Source organism: Epinephelus lanceolatus, chromosome 15 (assembly GCF_041903045.1).
Source record: "Epinephelus lanceolatus isolate andai-2023 chromosome 15, ASM4190304v1, whole genome shotgun sequence".
NCBI lineage: Eukaryota > Metazoa > Chordata > Actinopteri > Perciformes > Serranidae > Epinephelus > Epinephelus lanceolatus.
The window spans coordinates 22,076,472-22,097,708 of NC_135748.1; the positions used below are offsets into that span (position 1 = coordinate 22,076,472).

Consider the following 21,237-nt stretch of genomic DNA (forward strand, 5'->3'; position numbering starts at 1 on the left):
CACCTCCAGTGAACAGAGTGATGCATCATGGTCGGCGTAGTACCAGACTCCTCTTTCTAAAACCAGAACTACAAAGTCGATCATGTGACGCAGCAAGCCAACAGTGACAGGTTGTGAGAGTGTGTTTGTGCGCTCCGTGACAAGTTATGCGGAACCTGTGCCTCCTCCTCGGCATGTCTGTGTTGTGGCTTCCTATTTACTGAAACTTCTTAAAGGAGGTTCACACTGAGACACTGAGGCAGCGGAGCGACTGGGGGGCTGACAGTGAGTGTGTGTGTGCTGAGAGGTGGGAGGTGAGCAGGTACACGGTCAGTCAGCATGACGGCAACACACACAGACCAACTGCTGGTATCAAATTAGAGTGAAGAGATTTTAACTATGAATTTATTATAGCTTTTTTGTCGGTCAGTGTTGATATGAAGTAGGCGTGAGTGCTTTTTTTATGACTTCTTTGTTTTATTTTTTCGCTTCTTTGTTATTGACTTTGCGCGCGAGGCTAAACTAGCTTTGTAAATATGAAGTTTAACGGTTATCTGAAGCTCCGGATCGGAGAGGCGGTGGACCTGAAGCCGACCACCTTCTCCCTCCGACACTCTGTCATCTTCAACAAAGCCCCCCCGGCCCTGGACCCCTACATGGTGGTGAAGGTGGACGAGGTCAAAATCGGACAGACCCTCACCAAACAGAAAACCAACACGCCGACGTTCAACGAGGAGTTTTGCCTGAACGTGAACGACGGGAAACAGATCGAGCTGGCGGTTTTCCACGACACTCCAATCGGATATGATGACTTTGTGGCCAACTGCATCATCCTGTTTGAGGACCTCATCAAAACCTCCAACACAGGGGAGACTTTCGAGGGATGGGTGAGTAAAAAGTTAACACATCAAGGGCTTAAATATGTTTTCCAGTCCTCATTACCCCAATCATTGCCAGATTAACCTATTGGGGTGCCTTGGAAACATCCACCTTTGGGTCCCTCTTGATCCATCCCCACCCTATTATCCATGTCCAGAGACAGGGCCGGCCCCAGACTTTTGGGAGCCCTTTGCAAGATTTGGTTTTGGGCCCCCCCTATTGTAACGTGATCACATTATGTATTGTAAATATTAGTTTAAGTACACATAATGTACAAACAAGCATGTAAAGACTAATGCTGCGTTCTCAACTATGAGCGACACAGCAACATGCTACTAGTTGTGGGGGGAAAATTGGAACAGCATAGTATCATGATATTTTTGCGTGGTAATATAACCTTTTATCAAGACGATTTTTGTGATAACAGCATTATGAAATAATAAAATAGTTGAAAAATAATAAGAACCAACAAAACAAAAACTGCTTGGGTAAATACTAGGGATGTTCCTGGCGACTAATGTCCCTGTAGACTAAACGAAAGTTTTATTAAGACTAGTCGACTAGTCTTAAAAAGGGTCAAAATTTAGCACAATTTATTGTTAACCATTTGAAACATTGTCCCAAAAAATATTGTGTGCATTAGGAGCCCTTTTAAGTATTTAATAACAATCTTCGACAACCATGTCGGACTTTAAATGCCACTGAAGTACGAGACACTTTGTGCCCTGCGGTATGAATGTGAACATGATGGCAACTCAGTCAAAAGCTAACCACTAAAATAATATCTGAAATAAATAAATTGCCTCTGAAATGTAGGGCACATTGAACTGTGTAGATTATCTGGCAAAAGTGATAGCAATTCACTTTAAAGTTAATAAAACAACATCTAATTTAAAATTAAATTTCAGCTGAAATGAGAGGCATTTTGCGCCGTGCAGTATGAATGTAAACTCAGCACATTATCTGACAAAATTCACTTACAGTTAACAAATAATATAACATCTCAAAAAAGATAAATTGCTGCGGAATTAATTTTCTAGATCAAAGTACTGCCAAACTGCGCTGGTTTTGTGAGAAGACATCTCATCCAATTTCCCACCGTGCTGTTACCGCATTACCGCGGCGAGGGGGCCTGCTGTCTGATGGTTCTGTAGTACCCATTAGTGGCGGGCGGCTGCATGACAGTTAAGCGGCCTTGTACATGAATAAAACACTAATTGGTTTAACTGACTAATATTTCTGGTGCCGACAAGCGAGGGAGTCGACGTTTAATTGTTTAAACATCTAATCGCGTGCATCCCTAGTAAATACACGATACACAGTTTTACAACAAAGATTGACGATTGTTTTTAATTATTACTCCAACTTTTCCCCCCAACTTTTTTTCAGCGCTCCAATGATGCGGGGAAGCATCAACCAATCATATGTTTTGTTCACCAATTTTGAGGGAGTTTTGTTGTTGCAAAATCAAGCATGGCCATTGCACACTTAACAGAAATGACAATTGCAATATTTGACAGCTTTTTTTTCTACCGCTTGACGAATGGCATCTGAGTGGAGCATTACCGCCAACATTTGACGAATGATTGTCACTTGCCAGAATATCTGTTTGTTTGCCCACTTGACTTCCTCTGTATTTAGTTATACAACATGTAATGTCATGCCTGATGATGTGCTGCTGTTAGCTAGCTAGCAAGCTAATGTTAGTATTCCCATTATCGTTTGTGGTCCCAAATTATTACGCAGTTAACTCAGTAAACAAACTGATGGCTTCTATCTGACAACAGTATAGCGGTAGTGAAAAATACACATGTATAATGCGTCAGTTTTCACCGTGGTAGGTGGCCAACATTTTGCACCTTCTGCTACGTAGACAACGCAGGGACCATTGAAGGTCAGAAGTGTCCAACGTCCCACACTCAACTTTTTGACCATTGTAAGTGCACCATAGTGCACTGCATATTGCCACATTTCTCTATGTCAACACTTATGCTCTCAAAATAGCAAGTAGTACAGAAGTACCCATTTTGAGACACAGCGCTGGTTTTGTTCCATTACATGCTTGCATTTATTTGACAGCTTTAGTGACTTTACAGATTCAGATGTAATGTGAAATGTGGCATCTGCATGATGAGCACTTTTACTTCTGTCTATGTTGTATATTTTGACACTATACTTATGTACCTTTACTTTAGGGAGATTTTTAATGCAGGACTTTTACCTGTTGGTAGACCAGGGTCCAAGCACCCTGATGCATCTCTGAACCAAAGGCACACTATGATGATGCCATGTCCATATACAGCTCATTAATAGTACTGATGCACTGGGTATTGATCCTCCCACGCCTACCAGAGACCCAGACACTAACCAGTACTTATATGCTGGTTAGTGTCTGGCCCCAAGCCTACAATCTGGAGACCTTGACAAAGGACCCGCTTTGCCCTGATGGTAATCCAGTCTTGACAATAAGATCCAGTAGATGGATGAATTACTAGTCCTTGACGTTTAAGGAGACAACGTTCCCCTTAAATCTCCACCCAGTCCAATTTGATATTTGTATTATATATCTTTTCTGTTGCTTGCTGGGACAGGGACCAATTGTCTCAAAATCCATCCATGAATATTCTAATAGTATTTCCCCATTTACTTCTAGAAAAATACTGTTAAAATGTAGCTCCCATAGATCGATTTACATTATAAAAGTCTACATTCAAAGTCAGAGTCAGAACAAGTCTCATTAAGTCTCTACAGGACATCACATGTACTCTTCTCTACACGGAAACATTGTAGTTCTGTCCATGAGAGATTTAACACATGCTGAACAGTATTTGAGAGCAGGTTCAGGAAACAAAACATGCAATTTAGCTCGGGGCAATGTTCACTACATGTGTCACTGACGACGTGAGTAACATTGCCTGTTTTTCTGCCTGAAAACATCAATGCTCCCTTGTATGCAGATGCTTAACACCATCAGACATTCACATTGTCATGTCTAAGTTTGGACAGTTTCCACCAGAGAAGGGACCATTTGTGTCTTGGACTTATCATGCACTTAGTGAGACTGTGATCAACTGCAAATGTGGTCTGCAACCACACATACCACTGCTTTGACAAAGTGTTAATTCTGCCCAATGAAGACTTGTTTCACCACAATGCATCGTGCACAAGCAGACTTGCATTGCCTCTGCCTGCCCTGCACAGCGTTTGACCTGCCTGTACAAACAAATGTTTTGTGATAAATCCCCCACACTTTGCTTCCCTAATGCACACTTGAAGGTTAAAATGGACCCCATCAAAGCTCAGATTAAATGCCCTTATGTTGAGTATCGCATGAGTCTCCCTCTCTTCCAGACACAAACAAAAAACTGCTCCTTCACACTGGAGTTTCCCTCTTGTTGCTTATTTTCATCCCTCTAGGACTTTAAGCCACTGCAGGTGTTGGTGAGTGTAACCTGAGCCTGTCCAGGCCTGGAGCAAGCTAAGGTGGTATCGACTACGTACCAAAAAACTCCTGTTAGACACAGAAGAATGTCAACATTTTTTAAACCTTAAGTTAATTAAATCACTCAGTGCATTTATATTATGCAGCAAAACACTCAATTACCAGTGAAATAACTTTACAAAGTAAAGTGTGTTGTTTAATTAACCTTAAATTAATTAAATCACTCAGTGCATTTATATTATGCAGCAAAACACTCGATTACCAGTGAAATAACTTTACAAAGTAAAGTGTGTTGTGTGTGCCAAAAAGCACCTTACTTTAACTGTAATGTAAAACAAACAAAAAGCACATGGAAGCTTGTACAACATTATACATGGAAGACAAATGCTTTATACCTCAACTTTATATGTACTCTGTAGAAATGATTTACAAAATGTAAATTCCTACCACAACACCTCACTGACTGCCCAACACTTCTGTGGTTTATCACCTGACATTCAGTATGAGATAGTCACACTGGCATGGTGTCGAAGAAGTGACGCATTTACATACATTTTAAACAAGTGTATTTATTGAATTTGAAACATAAGTCCACAAGTATTTAACAAACAAACAAGTAAGGTGCACTGAAGAGCAGTCTAGGCAAGGCACTTGAATTACACTTTGCTTTGACAGGGCAAACAAATGTAAGCAAACGGATTAAAAAAAGGTGTGTATGAATTATGATCTTAACAAATATTCAGACAGGCTTCTGCAAATTTCTCCCCCTTGGGCATTTACATACGACTAAAATGAGTGTGAAAGTGTTGAGAAATATATATCCTTATGTGAGAAAAGTAGGTAATGTGTGTTTGAGTGGGATGAGTGCATGATCATTATTAGGAATAATAATAAAAAACAATAGAGACAGCTTTGCACACACTGTCACCAAGACCCTCAAGCATTGAGGGGAAGTGGTGTGAAAGTGGAGCTTGGCTCTCAGTTTTATAAGAAGCAATTAGCTGGCTTTCTCACTTCAAGACACGAGCTCAAAGCTGTTATCCGCCACATCTAAACTGTGAAGGGTTTTTGTGCTTTGTTGTGCTGAAGAAGTGCTGGGCTGGTTTGTTTCACATGTGAGGTAGCAGAGACTGAGGCACAAGCCTCCACACGCCCACACTGCCACTTATCGCAGCGTTCCCACCATCTGATCAGCGCTGGAAGGCTCAGTTTTAAAATACTCACTGACTATTGGCTCTCATCTACATTTCTCTCCTCAACCCCTTTTGTGCACACGGTTCAGTTTGATGCACTCAAACCAAAGTTACTCAACTCCTTCTTTTTAACTTATAATGTCACTCTGACATCATCCGTCTGAGACATTCACCATATGACATTTAGACACATGAGGCCAGTTTCCTTTGCCTCCCACCTGCTGACACTACATGGCACTGCGTTGTGACATCTTTGACACTTTGAGCTCTTAAATTTCACAATATATCAACTTCTGAGAGGCATTGAAACTGAAAGTGGGTTAAATATGGCCCCTCAACATTTTCCAGCAATGTGTACTGCTTGCTTGACTGAAACTTGCCCAGCCCCTGTTTCTGAAAAAAACAAAAGAAGAAACTTCCCTCTTTGTGATACAGCAATTAATGTTCTGCTTTTGAACTACAGTATCATGCTGCCTTCACCCACGCATCTATTTTAGATTAGCTCATAATTTGCTCAGCCTTAGTGGGTCGGTTCACTTTTTTCAAGTCTGTCTTAAAACACTGCTCTATGCCTCTAAGTATGTCAAAAGAGTTATTGATTGACGTTATTGTTCCTCCTTTCTCCTTTCTGAGGTAAGAAGAAATACAAGTGATGGACAAAATTCATAGTCCATGCTAAAAATGGATTCACAGTGACAGTCAGGCCAGTACACGAGGCTTTGACATTTACCAGTCACTCTTTGCATATACAACCCCGAATCCAAAGAAGTTGGGACGCTGGAGAAAACTTAACTAAAAAAAGAATGTAGTGATCTGCAAATCCAAATACAGTTAAAAGACATTTAATGTACAAACTGATAAACTTTATTGTTTTTGTAAATATACGCTCATTCTGAAATTGATGCCTGCGACATGTTCCTAAAAAGTTGGGACAGGGGCATATTTACACCTGTGTTACATCACCTTTTCTTTTTACAACACCTTAAGTGTTTGGGAACTAAGGACATTAATTGTTGAAGTTTTAAAAATGAAATTCTTTCTCATGATCCTCAAGTAGTCCTCCCGAAATTCTTCAAGGTTTAAAGACTGTCTGTAAGTGTGTTTCCATTAACCCAAAAAATGCGCAAAACCTAAATATCGCAATAAAAAAATGGTAATGGAAAATGCCTACATTTCAAAAAAACTCTCAAATATCAAGAAAAAGTTTGTACGCTCTCATGAGGTGGTTTTTCAGACGTGTCGATACAGAAGTATATTGCAAAAGTGTGATGGAAACACTTTTTTTCGCAAATATACGTCACCGGATGTGACGTTGGTGAATTCCTCGTTCACTATCCTTTCCCAGAAATCCTTTATCCGTGGTCGCTGCCACACATAAGGACTTTGCCTTTGGAAGACCTCTCGCTCTCTTCGTCTTCGGTTGTAGATTACTGCAACAGTAGCAGTGCCAATCGAGATGATTGTTCCAGCTCGCAAGAGATTTGGAATGTCCATCTTACTTGCGCAAACAAAGTGAAGTCTCGCAGGATGAGATTTTACGAGAATTATGGCTCGTACGCAAAACACCTTTACACCTTTTAATGGAAACACCTGCAAGTCGCAGTTGTACTTTGTTGAAACTTTAGAAATATCGCATTCACTTTGCGCAAAACTGTAATAGAAACGCAACTTATGAGGAAGAATGGGCCAAAAATCCGTCTGAGCATTATGAGAGATTAGTTTCTTTATACAGTAAGTGTCTTGAAGGTAGCATTGCAAATAAAGGCTTCTCCAATTATTAAATACAGTTAAATTTAAGTATTAAATGTTACAATTTCCTTGTCAGTGTAGTTTTATTGAATTAAATCTAACGTCTGATCTAAATTTTGTGTGAAAGGCTGCATTGGAAAATGTGTAAAACTGGCATGTACTATAGCTACTGTATGCAGAAAAGGATTTGAACATCATTGCATTCTGTTTTTATTTATGTTTTACACCATGTCCCAACTTTTTTGGAATCTGGGTTGCACACATGGTCATGTAAATACTGTTTAAAAACAGAGTTGACACAATCTGTCCTTTAATCCGACTCCTTTTGTACATTTAAGCTGCAAAACCAGAGCCAAGAGAAATTTCAAAACTGCACCGCAGCTCTCAAGTTCTTTTCAAGAGCTTGGTCAGAGTAGGCAGAGGTGAAAATACCAAAGATAGTACACATAGAGGAAGTCCTTGCAGTGGACAAGTCAAACTTGCTGTCTAGACTGCAGATAGAGACACAGGATATGAGCAGGTAACCGAAAACAAAACTGGAGACGGTTGAGATGAAGTGAAATGAACTCTTCCATGAAATGAAAGTTTGACGCTTAATGTGCCAACTGAGCAGCCAGAATAGACACCTGATGTGTCAGTGTTTTGTGGGCTGACAGCATTTTCCAGGCAGTGGTGTGTGTGTGTGTGTGTAGCATAAATAGATCTTTATTTAAGCGTACAGTGACCAAAGTTTCCACTCGGTGGTTGCTGCAGTGGGTGTCTTGTTCTGTCCCCACGTCGCTGTCTGTTTTAAATGGGTAAATTTGTAAGACGTCACTCTCAGCTGCGCATCGCATCAGATCACCACAACCTCTACAACCAGCCCAACCTGCAGGACCTGCTTTGTTGTCTTTCTGCCAGTGACCAAATTCCTCAGACATAACGTACACACTGAGGAATGCAAAAATATGCGGTTACGTAGGTCCATTTTTCCTGCACCAGAGCTTAAGGACTGATGCTCAAATGTCAGATGCTATCTCATATGTCTATTTTAACCCAGTTCTTGTAACTCAAGCAACAACAACTCTTTGCTATATCAACTTAGAAGCATCAACTGTGCCATATTTCCGATTTCCTTTTTGTTTGTGGATCTTAATATCTATTCATACTGTTTCTGTTTAGCTGTCTGACCATGCAGATATGTAACTGTGTGTTTGTGTGCCTGCAGATGGACTTGGAGCCAGAGGGCAAAGTCTTCATCCATATTACACTCACTGGATCCTTCACTGATGGTAAGGCTTCTCCTGTAGATTCAAATTGCAGACCAGTGTTTGTCCCCATGCAGAAATGTCACCTTCACACTTCCCCTGTTCTGTTTCTTTTTCACACTATCTTTAACAGCAGCGCCGGCTATTCATGTCAACTGAGTTAGTCACTGTATTGTCATTTCTAGTTTGTGAAACACCGCCTGCTGTTTTGAATAATAATCATCTGTGTGCCATTGAATACCCAAAGTGTAGCTGTGTAACAAAAGAGGCTTTCAGAATAGGTGTGCGTGCATGTTTGTGTGTGACCTGAGTATGTGTCAGGTATGCTCGGCCTTTGTGATGAGAGGAAGGTTTGCTTTCTTCAGACGTCAGAAGACATGACCACTTTGCCTAGATAACATGATCTTTTAACCGATGACATGGAGCCATTCAAATTAGACAAGTGGGAAGTGACCTTGCAGGTCTTCTGAAGCAGAAGTTTGGTACGCTAGTGACTAACTGGCATCCGTTAAGTTCCCCTTTTTTATCTGCTGCCGTAATGCTTCATTGCCCGCCAAACCTCATGAAGCACTAAAGTTTCATTTACATATGAAAAACATGCAGCTCGTCGCCAGAAGAAGATGTTGGCATTGTACGTTTCTGCAGACCATGAATGTTTCATATGTATCATGTCAACATTTCTAAAGTGACAAAGTATAATAGCTGGTCTTGTCATCTGGAAGCAGAGGGGATGGAGAGACGCCTGTCAAGCTGCAGACCACTGTTCGAAACCAACAAACATCAAACTGGATGTATTTTAGTAACAATGTGTCACTGTTTTACCAGCAGCTTTTTAAATACCGAACGTGGGTGTTTTTAGTGACTAGAAGCTGTTTTTCCAGTGGTATTTTAGGCACCGAAACACAAAAACGTTTTTTTTAATAGAATAGTAGTTTTTGTGCCTAAACCTAACCACACGTTAACCCCAGTGTTTATTGAAATGTAATGGAACATTTTCCAGTTTCAGTTTCAGCGTATTTGCTGCAAAATAATGTAGAAACACCACATAGCCATGGTTTGCAGAAATTAAAATGAATGAATTAATGGTGGGTGTTTTTTTTTGTTTGTTTGGGTTTTTTTTTTCTTTTTCTTACTTTATTTTGCTTAATATATTTATTTCTGTGTCTCTTTTCCTTTTGCCCGTTCCACTTGTTCTAACTTATTCCCCCTTTACCATTTCATTAACACAAACACACACATTCACACACATGCACATACACACACCAAAAATGCCATTCAACACCCTCAACATGCATTTTACCAAACTGCCTGAATGTTTGTCTGTTGCGTCACCTGTCTTTTCTCCCACAGCATAGTCACTGTCATGTCTTTCAAAAGAAAAAAAAAAGAAATGCACAATGCCAACATTTTTGCTGGTGACTGGGTTGATGACAAATGCATCAAATATTGCAGTTGTTGCAGATACTCTCCCACTGTTTTAAACTAGCAAAACATCTTCACAGATTCATCTTTTCCTTTTTTAGATATTGGCTGTTTTTTGTTTTATTTTATATAATTTATGTAAAAAGACTGGGCCTGTTTAACTCGTCTGACGCCAACAAACGATTCACTGAGATCCAAGAATAGGTGGAATAAATGTATTAATGAAAAGGAATCAACTTCTTACAGTGTGCACAAACTTGGAATTAAGATGATCACAATGAACAAAGATAAGTGTGGTCAACAGAAAATATGGCAAACCCACTCACCAAAAACCCAACCCACACATGTGAAGATGAGATGCTCATATAGATTATGAGTGTCACCACGTATACCCATGTGACCAGACTCTCCCAATAACCACAATCACAAAATAGTAATAAATAATAATATCCCAAAACACTAACCAAAATAACATATAAAAATACAAAATATAAACCATCTCAAAACGTTTTAATCCACGGCTCCTACAATTTATATATATAATGTTTCATGTGATCCATCATTAACAGCTTAAACAAAGGTAGTCCCAGTGTTTTACCTTAATTTTAGATTTCACCTGCATTTTCCAAACTTTGAAAAGCTCCTGGCGCACTGCCCTGAAACATTTTTCTTCTATGTACCTCTCTTGCTCTCTGCAGAGTCCACTGTCACATTACTCACCAAACTTTGGACATAAGCTCAGCCTTTTTATATGGATATTTTCAGTGTGTACAACAGCATCAGTTACATGACTTAAAAGGTCACTATTGCTGAAATACATGTGACGCACGACCTCAGAGTTTCACATTATCTGTGTGCTGGTCAGCCTCAGGGGGGTTGTGACCGGCTGCAAACAGCACTGAGCAATGAGAGACAGCTGCTCTCTTATGCTTACTTATTGCCAGTGAATGCACCATTCTGGCCATTTTCCAGGCAACAATCAGGCTGGGTTATTATCTGATATTGATATATATCATCATATTAAATTGTGTGCAACATAAGAAATACATTTTTGAAATAATGTTAGCTGCAATAAACTGCTCCACTTCTAAAGGTTACATCAGACCAAAGTCTTTGCTCATGTGAAACAAAAATTTAAATGACTCAGTTACTTTACACTAAAATGTCCTCACAGCTTATTTGGAAATCTGACTTTGCAAAATCATATTACAGTATTGTCACATCATCACAAAACAGTTCCACTAAACGTTGATAAATAATATGTTATTATTAAATTAAATTAAAAATTAAATAAAATAAATTAAATTAAATTAAATTAAATTAAATTAAATTAAAATTATTACTGGGTCTCAGTTAGTATGCACTTTAAACTCCATTTTCATGGAGACAGATGTTATAGGAAAACAAAGTGAAAACAGAAATCCATCTGTCCTTCTGTAGGTGTTTATCCGATATCTTGACCTTTTACAGAGAAAAATTAAGTAGGCTTGTGCATATATACTTTGATACAGGAGCGCTCTGTGACGAATGTAAAGCCCCCTGCTCACACTTCTGCCACAAATATATCTGTTGTTTGCAGGAGAATCGCGGGGGCTCAGCCAGCAGGTTTCTGTAAAGCATGTGTGGTTTTCATCTCACAAATAGCTCCGTATTTACCTCGAGTTAGAACACATAGAGCTGCACAGTGCAGATGTGCACAAAGGTATAAAGATATGCACATAATTTTACGCAATACAAAGTTACAGTCGGGGTCGGTTGATATGAAGAAAAAGTAAACTGATGATGTTCTTTTGTCAGTGATACCATGATATTGGTTTGGCTGGTAACATCAAGTCAGCGGGGGAATGTTGCAGCTGGCATTGAAAATATTTAAACACCACTGGACTGGTACAAAATAGTTAGTTGATTAATTGATTGATCGATTGAATGCAAATTCACCAACAATTTCCATCATTATTTTGTGGTTTAAGTCATTAATCAAACAAGCATGCCAAACATTTGCTTGTTTCAGTTTCTAAAATGTGAATAGCTTCTGCTTCTGTTCATTAAATTCTGGGCAAAGTGGGTGAAAATTGAAAATTTTTCATGACTATCTTACATTTTATTTACCAAACAGTTCATCAATTGGTAATTCAGACAATAAAGTAGTTTTTCTGGATTCACAATATTTAAACCTGCGATTTACAGCCAGCTGCAATCACAACACTGACATATTATCACCGTTTAAGTTAGATATAGTATGAAACAGATGGTAGTTTTCATTTGGAGCACCACGCCAGTGTCTGCAGGAAATATCTAGCGCTTCAGGTAGTGTAGAGTGGGTCTTTAGTGGGGTTTTTTTTGGCTGACAACAGCTGCCTGCTGTGGCAGCTAAAGCTAATGATAAGAGTGAACCAAAACAGTAAAGATTTAGGTCACAAAACCAAAACATAGAGCTGAAAGGTGTTATAGAGCTCTGTAGCAATGATAATTCTTGTGGGTTTGACAATATGAGTGACCTCTTTCTTATGCAAGTAGTCCACCGTTAATATAGAAATATTCATTATAGCTGCTTTAGTGCAACAGTTATCCATGTAACTAGGATTCAGTGTATGCTTTTTTGACTTTCTGTCAGCAGCACTTGTTCCACTCCTTCAATTTCAACACATTTTATTTATTTATTTATGTATTGTTTCTGTCAGATGATGCCATAGTGAATAAGAAGACCTACAAGCAGTTTACAAGGAAGCGACAGGGGGCTGTGAAACGGAGGATCCACCAAGTCAACGGACACAAGTTCATGTCCACTTTTCTCCGTCAACCCACCTTCTGTTTCCACTGCAAAGAGTTTATCTGGTAAGAACACTGAGCAAGGACGAATCACCGCTGCCCGCACATGTCTGTGTAGACTATAAGCTGGATCTGATTGTTTCTCTGTCTCTTACTATAGGGGTGTGTTTGGAAAACAGGGTTACCAGTGCCAAGGTGAGCAGACTTTATGTTCTCTTTCTGCCGCAGTGACTTGAACATACAAACACGGGTTTGACACTGAGCGGTTGTTTTTTTTCCCAGTCTGCACCTGCGTGGTTCACAAACGATGCCACCAGCAGGTCGTCACTGTGTGTCCACGCATGAAGAAGCCAGCAAAGGACCAGGTGAGAACAGAGTGACCGTCACATAACACACAACACTTCCTGTACACAGGGTCATTGTGCGGTCACAACAGCAGGATTTCTGGTAACTGTATATCATCAGATGAGTAACAAATAAGGGTGACACAGTTCTCTAAATTCATGATTCAGTTTGTTTTAACTTTAAGGTCCCGATTTGATTCAGTTTTTGATTTAGATTTTTTTATTTCAGCACTTAAGGCTAGGCTATTTTTAAGTTTTGGTTTGTAAAGATCAACAGATAATAGGTTTTATGCCATTATAGATGTCATTTATGTCATGCCATGATATATTTTGCCATATTTTTTTTGGTACCACACAAAGGCCAGATGGTCAAATTTAAGTAATTTATTTAAAATGAAATAACAATAATTTATTTCACCAGTCAATTAAACAAACTACATAAAAAGCATAAAAAGAAGAGCCACAATCATCATCAACTGCTAGCCCATGGGCCAAATACAGCCCACCAAAGCTTCCAATCCCGCCCATGGAGTATAAATTAATTCAGAAAAAGTGAGGAGGAAAAAAATGCGTTCCAATATTTAGGATTTCTAACATTTTTTCCTATATTAAAGCAACGATTTAAACAATAGAGATGGAAATATGTTTATGATGAATGATTTACCAAACCCATTTTTGTGTGTTCAACTACCGGATCCTAAAGAAGTCATAGATCCATCTGTCAGCTTATTATCAGTAGCAGTGATGCATCAAAAAGTGACAAAGCTGCATTCCAAGAAAGTTATTAATAGCCTAACATACAGAAACATATGTGTGCAATAGTCCACCTTTCACCATCTCTTTCCCTCTCGCTGTCATTCCCTCCCTCAAACTCACACACATGCGGCGCGGCGCTTAGTTCCAGTCATCTCAGTGGAGTGGACAGAGTCAAAGGGACCAACTCATAGCTGTCAATTAATGTTTAGTTTATTTCACATGCTCTTGTTTAATATTTTGTTTTAATGTAACAATATTATTAAAATAATTTTATTGTATTTTTAAAAATGTTGTATAATTTTGAAAGTCTGGCCCTTGGACAAATGTAGTTGATGGCCCCTGCACTGGATGGCTGAGGAGTACTTTACAACAGCAGCTTGAGTTTCCACACCTGTTACAAAAACCCAGATCCTTAATGAGGACAAAGAGTTGCCTGTGTTAATGTTGTTTTCCCAGTCAAATCTGCTTGTTTGTGGAGCCTGCAAATATGCCCTGCCATATTTGTCATGTTGCCCGAGGTAGCATAACCTGTAGTTTTTCTGTCAACAACACTTTTGTCGTTTACATAACTCAGAGGGAAGGGAAGATGTTGCCACACCGCTGACTTCAGGGAAACAGGAAGATTTTCCAGTTCTGTTGTTTTTCAGTCATCTCCTACTCTGGCAGCAGCCATGGTGTCTGGAAACGTGCAGCCGCAGGCTAAGAGAAAATACATACTGGGAGAATTGTTGACTCTGCTTTTGATTTCGATGATTAAAATTAAAGGCTCATTATGATCGATTTTTGATTTAGCATGAAAATCGTGAAACCCGCAGTAACATATCAAACAGTGTGTCAGAGGGTTTCAAGCAGTGAAGTTGTTGCTGTTATTTTTCACTGCTGAAGCAGTTTGTGTGTAGTACAGGATGTGCAAAATATAGCAGACCTGTTACAGCCCCCTCCTACACACACACACACACACACACACACCACACACATCTGATTGACACCTGCAGTGATCAGCAGTATGCACAGGTTCCTGTTTCTGTGTTGAGCTGGTCACTGAGCCAGAACACTGTACTTTTCCACACATGCTTGTTGTAGCATTTTCGTATGTTTCTTTAAATACACATTTTAGCATTTGAACATGCCATTTTTGCACTGTCTTACTATATTTCGCTGAGCGTCAGAAGTTTCTCTTCCTTTGGGAAATTCAGACAGAAGCAAGTGCAGCAATGAACTGAAAGAAGGTCCAGCTATGACAAAAATAGGAACTAAGTCTATGTGGCAATGTAAGGTTATTTAGAATATGTACAAGTGTGGTTGACGATACTGTTGCAACACAGTGGTTAGTTTACACTATGTCTTCTCTCAGCAGGCCATAACTCAAGGCTTCAGCATCAATGTGCCTCACATGTTCAACATCCACAACTACAAGTCGCCCACTTTCTGTGACCACTGTGGCTCCCTGCTGTGGGGAATAGTCCGGCAGGGGCTGCACTGTAAAAGTAAGACCTGCGTCGTCATTTGTGTCTCAAAATCAGGATCTCAAATGTCCTCATTTGGCTTTGTATTGAGTGCTCCTGTCTGTGTGGTTTCTCTTCTTCAGTCTGCAAAATGAACGTTCACATCCGCTGCAGAGGCAACGTCGCTCCCAACTGTGGGGTCAACAGTGTGGAACTGGCCAATACGCTTGCAGCGATGGGTCTGCAGGCTGGAGGACTCGCTAAACGCAACTCAGTGGTACAAAGGCTATGTTTTTTGAGATTGAGTCAAATCATTGTTCAGTTCCCATGAAGTCCAAATAGACATTTAAGTTTTTTTTTTTCTTTTTTTTTATCGCATATGTCTTGCACTGATCATCACCAGTATCTGGCCCAACAGTAACAAAACAGTAGTTTTTTTACGTGTTCATTTTAGACTTTGTCATTTCCTGGAAAAACATAAAAACAATGTTGATGACTTACCCTGCATTTGGGGGTGTATACTAACGTTATGTCTTGGAAAAGCATGACTGAATAATAATATAGACACAAGCCTACCATGGCTCAAACATGTTTGGCCTCACTCCAAAAATGACTTCATCGTAGTTGTCTTCTTTATCCATTTCGTCCCTGTCGGATTTGTCGGTAAAATCCACAGTCATGGACGGTAATGGTGGCGAGAGAGAGCAGGCTGTCCTCATGGCTGTCTTAATGTTGAACAAGTAGCTACTGTCAATCTGAAATTTGGGGGTGTTCTGAAGACACACTCGTAATGGCCAAGCAATATCTGCGAAAAGTCCCTCTCTAGCTTCCTGTTTTTACCGGAAACATGTAAATATGTGGGATCAAGTAGCATTCGGCTATTTGTTTAATGGGAACTTTAAATGTGGCTTAAACAATCAGGCTGAACTGAGTGCCGTTTTATTTATTTATTTTATTTTTTCACTGACAGGCCAAAAGTGCAGGTGAGATGAGGACGCCCTCTGAAAGGAAGGGGAGTACGGCCACTCAGCAGGAGACCCCTCGGCTGGGCATCTCAGACTTCACGTTTCTTCAAGTCCTCGGCAAGGGCAGTTTTGGCAAGGTGGGAATGAAGAGAGAGGATAATGAGAAATGCTCTGTGTCATGAGGTGACAACACACAGTAGATGAACAATGAGAAAGACTAGAAAGTGGGAAGATGGTCGAATTAATTCAGAAATGTTTTCAAAAGATGTTGTAACATGAAGTATATCATTTAGCATTTCCAATACTTGAATACATCTACAGTATGTGAATGGATATGCCTCATCTGTTCTGATGGGATTTGTATCAAGGTGGTACTGAATTTAAACTCTGTACATTGTGTCTGCAGGTGATGCTGGCGAGACTAAATGGCAAAGATCGGGTTTTCGCGGTCAAGGTGTTGAAGAAGGACATCATTTTGCAAGACGATGATGTGGAGTGTACCATGACGGAAAAGAGGGTGTTGTCACTGGCCCGCTGTCACCCCTACCTCACACAGCTGTACTGCTGTTTCCAGACGCTGGTCAGTACAGATACACTCGTGCACTTTTACAGTTCAGTAAGCTTTTATTGTGAAGACAATCAGAGCATTTTTGCAATTCAACAGAGGTAACAAACACCTCATTCTACCCTCAGTCGCAAAGCTTTCAATTCACTGCTCCATCTATGCCCCAACCCTCACTTATGGTCATGAGCTCTGGGTAGTGACTGAAAGAATGAGATTGCGAATACAACCGGCCTTAGAGATAGGGTAAGGAGCTCTGACATCCGAAGGGAGCTCGGAGTAGAGTGGCTGCTCCCTTGCATTGAAAGGTGTCAGTTTAGGTGGTTTGGGCATCTGATCAGGATGCTTCCTGGGCGCCTCCTGTTAGAGGTGTTTCAGGCACGTCCCACTGGTAGGAGGCCCTGGGGCAGACCCAGAACACACTGGAGGAATTACATATCTTGTCTGGCCTGGGAACACCTTGGGGTCTCCCAGGATGAGCTGGAAAACATTGCTGGGGAGAGGGACATCTGGGGTGCTTTGCTCAGCCTGCTGCCTCCTGCGACCTGGCCCCAGATAAGCGGATGGATGGATAACAAACACCTTCTCCCTTGCCTTCCTTGAAAAGTGTTTTCGGATCAAATTTGGTATAAATAAGTGTTGATATTTGAGAAGATCACTGTGCATTCAAAAAGTGGAAAACTCAAAACACTCTTTATGCTGTATTTGCATAGTTCGTGGATGTAAAGATCTCTGTTGCCCTCCCATCCTGAATTACTTAAGATGAGGCAGTAGTATGCAGTATTTCTTTCTTTCAGGTATTTTAATTGTAGTTAATCGCGCACAGGCACTTTGTAAAGATTGTATTGATACTGATCTTGTTTGAATACCTTGTATGCCTGTTTATATATACTTTACATGTTAGTAAATAGCGTGGCATTCATTTGTGTGATTGTTAATGTATTACTCCACACACTGTGTTCGGTCCATTAATCTGGATCTGCACATATTGCTTTACTTTCCTCTTAGTACACAATGGCCAAGGGCTGGTTTGTTTGCTCATCACACAAACGGTACAGTTAGATCTACTGTAGTGGATACAGTTAGTGTGTGGTGTGGATTTAGGATGCAATGTTGTCATGCGCACATTGGTCAGCAGGTGGCGGCAGTTTCCCAGTGTTGTGCCTGAGAGGGTGTTGGGAGTGACTGAGGCTCAGATGGCAGAGCTGATGATCTCAGCACAGTCAGGCAACTCCTAATCTGCTTTCATCGTTTGAACCGCACTGACCTACTTCACCTCGGATCAAAATAGAGCAGCACAAAGTGAAAACTTGTCTCAATGACACTGCTCCCGTGATCCATTCAAGCCCACACAAGACCTCAGAATAGCCTTTGTTCCACCACTAAACCTTACCCTCACTTTTTTAGGTGTCTTGTCGCGCTTTTCCTGAACAGGTCGTGAAAGCATCCAAGATTGTTTTGAAGCATTTCTACAAACAAAAGTGTGAAATTTAAGCAAGTGGGTATGGAAAGCGTGGGAGAAGTGATGAGTAAGGGGGATGTGTTGCTTCTGTGTTGAGGGGGAGATGATGTTTCTCTGGAAAATTGTCCTTCAGCACGGCAATTGATCTTTAGCTGCTCATCTTACCCATTAAAAAGCAAATTGATTCTAATGATGCACCGCCAGGCATCAAACTCATCAAGTTCACGCAGGTTTGGAGAATGTCTTGCAAAAGAAACCAGTATAAATAAACTCTGGAAATCCCAGAGACAGCCATTCATAGGCTGTGAATTCAAATTGACCACTGTAGGAAATGGCATTTGTGGTTACCTTAATGCTCAAGTAGTATTGTGGAATTCAACTGACGTAAAACAGTGAACCAGTTTTTTTTTAGATTAAATGCTTCTTGCACCTTGGAGCTCAAATGTCAGTGTGACTAGCATCTTAAAATTTTACAATGCTATACGACTCAATAGAGAGTACAATCAAGAAACTACTCTAGTGTGAATTTTAAGATTCCCTTTACAGCCTCACAGCTACACGGCACACAGAGTTCAGCCTGATTTACTTGTGCAGCACATTATTATTATTAAAGATTATAAATCTCAGGGAAAATACTCAGCCACTCTAAGCCACAGAGTGGTTAAACGGAGTCAGCTGTAGCTGAATGTCGTGATCACTTCAGGAAGCTTTATGAGCAGATCTCTACATCACACTCTCCTGCAGTGATTTTTTTTCCCCTCCAGGCTCTGATTTTCTAGATCACATATTGCCCACAGCCTTTAATGAGAGAGGAAGATTTATGGCTTTGATCAGTTTTTTTTTTTTTTTTGCCCCGCTGACTCTCAGCTTCAATGAGTTGCACAGGAATCCATTAAACAGACATGAAATTGATGAGAAGCAGACATGTATCATCCTTGAAGCAATTTCAGCATGTCCATGGTCATGGGTTCTTGGACTGTATAATAACATGGGAGCCTTGTGTGGTTTGTGTGCACATGTATAAATGTCATTCCCTTTGCTTCCTTTGGCAGGACCGTCTCTTCTTTGTGATGGAGTTTGTGAATGGTGGCGATCTTATGTTCCACATCCAGAAGTCCAGGAAGTTCGAGGAGCCCAGAGCACGGTTCTACACAGCAGAGATAACCTCCGCTCTCATGTTCCTGCACAGCAAAGGCATCATCTACAGGTCTGAATCAGGGAGCACGATTTAATGGGCTTTGCTGTGCTAAATACAGTAGAACATATGTGTGCACAGAAAGCTCCCAAAAGCTTTATGTTATAGTCTACTGCAGTAATTCTACATCTTAACTAGATATTTTACCTTGTGTTGAGTCCTAAAATGAAGAATGTAATAATATAATATTGAGATTTCATATTCTTTACACTGCAAGAACCACTGTCTCGTAGTTTTGGCACTCCAGAAAATTCATGAAAACAAGGAAAGTGCAGTGTCATTATATGGAATAGTATAATCAGGTTTATTGGTTTGGGTTTGCAGTCTACAGATGAGATGAGATGGTGTTAACCCCTAGGACAAATGACTCTGTTAGTTACAGGTATTTATCAGCTCCAGCTTCAATTGGCTCTATATAACACTCAGGTGAAAGCGCTAATTTTTACACCCCTTTTTGGCATGATGGAATGACGCACTGTCACAAAATACTGCCCGTTTTCTTCCAAGCAGTGCTCCAGCATCATTGTGTACCGAATTTGACAATGAGACTGAATAATTAAGAGATTTAAAAAAAAGAAGTAACCACTGTAACATTTTCACTGGCCTTCATACTGCTTTCTACTGTTCACTAACCTGCTTTCACATGAGATGAGAAGAGACAGACTTTATTAATCCCACAACAGTTAGTTCACTCATTACAGCAGCTCAAGAGACACAAGTAAGGGGATAAAGTGACATGAAACAAGATAAAGACATGAGTAAAAAAATAAAATAATACAAAAGCTATATACACCTTTCACTAAGACAGGTAATGAACGTCCATGATGGATTGAAATATACAAATATTAATGCACAGTAAGTATGAAATACTATTGCAAAAGAAGGAAAAGTGCATAGGAACTTTGCACAGTAAAATTATAAAGGATATGTATACGGACTGATATAAAAAGAAAAACCTCATGGCATGAAAAATATTCTTATTATCAAACAAAAGCGAATAAAACTCATGATACTGTGATTTGTCCTCTGCTGCATCGATTTTGCCCATTTGTTTAATCTATCTTTGATGACTTGTACTCCTTTAAGATGGATGTGTTAACTGTGTTCATTCAGCCATCATTCCTTCACTTCCCATTTCAGTTGAAACATCAGTGCAGTTTCTGAAGCTATCAGTCATACACTGAGTTTACCCCTGTGGTTTCATCTCAGCCTTCTCTCAAACTGTCATTATTCTTTAGTGATTTTTTTTCCCATTCATGTTCTCCAAGCAGGTCTTGGAGCACAATGTGCTGCAGCCAACTTGAGCTGTGCAGTTTGAAGTCCATTATCACCTTTATTTTCTTTAAGGCCCATACCTTATTATAGCAAGCACAGTGTAACGACAGACTGCCACAGAGTGTACGCTGGCAGCATAGTCACAGTTTTAATTTTATCTTAACCACACTTTTAACGATATAACTTAATCTTTAGAGTTTTTTGGACTATTTTTTTTATACCAACTTAAGCATTTGATGCAAATTCAGTTTTTACATCGCTCACATAGTACTTTGATCATTGTGCAAAGTTTTCAGCTGCCGTAACATCTGTCCAGGTTTAAGATGAGTAAAAAGAGAAGAAGAAAAACATGTAAATAAGAAATAGAGTGAACTTACAAATATAAAAGTGAGATATGGATTTCAGAGCTCCCTTACTGCATTAACAAACTCATTGCAGGACTCCACCTCTTTATGAATTTTGGTCTTTGCAACCTCAATGCATATGTGATTTATTCCATCTCAAACAGTTCCCATAAGTTTTTAATCCAGATGTTGTACGTTGGAGGTTCAGG

General features: G+C 40.0%; 1 protein-coding gene across 2 annotated transcripts in view; it reads left to right on the forward strand.

The window, feature by feature from the left end:
* The first annotated feature begins 235 nt into the window (after positions 1-235).
* prkcha (protein kinase C, eta, a) overlaps positions 236-21,237 on the forward strand; it is a 32,679-nt gene continuing 11,677 nt past the window's right edge. The window contains exons 1-10 of one of the 2 annotated variants that reach the window (XM_033643434.2): positions 236-866; positions 8,450-8,513; positions 12,593-12,746; positions 12,841-12,875; positions 12,963-13,045; positions 15,135-15,267; positions 15,369-15,502; positions 16,196-16,327; positions 16,597-16,770; positions 19,267-19,421. In XM_033643434.2, coding sequence (XP_033499325.1) covers positions 516-866; positions 8,450-8,513; positions 12,593-12,746; positions 12,841-12,875; positions 12,963-13,045; positions 15,135-15,267; positions 15,369-15,502; positions 16,196-16,327; positions 16,597-16,770; positions 19,267-19,421 — 1,415 coding nt within the window. In that variant the 5' untranslated portion in view covers positions 236-515. The remainder of the gene's footprint in view (positions 867-8,449; positions 8,514-12,592; positions 12,747-12,840; positions 12,876-12,962; positions 13,046-15,134; positions 15,268-15,368; positions 15,503-16,195; positions 16,328-16,596; positions 16,771-19,266; positions 19,422-21,237) is intronic. The other variant, XM_033643436.2, reaches the window with a different exon arrangement.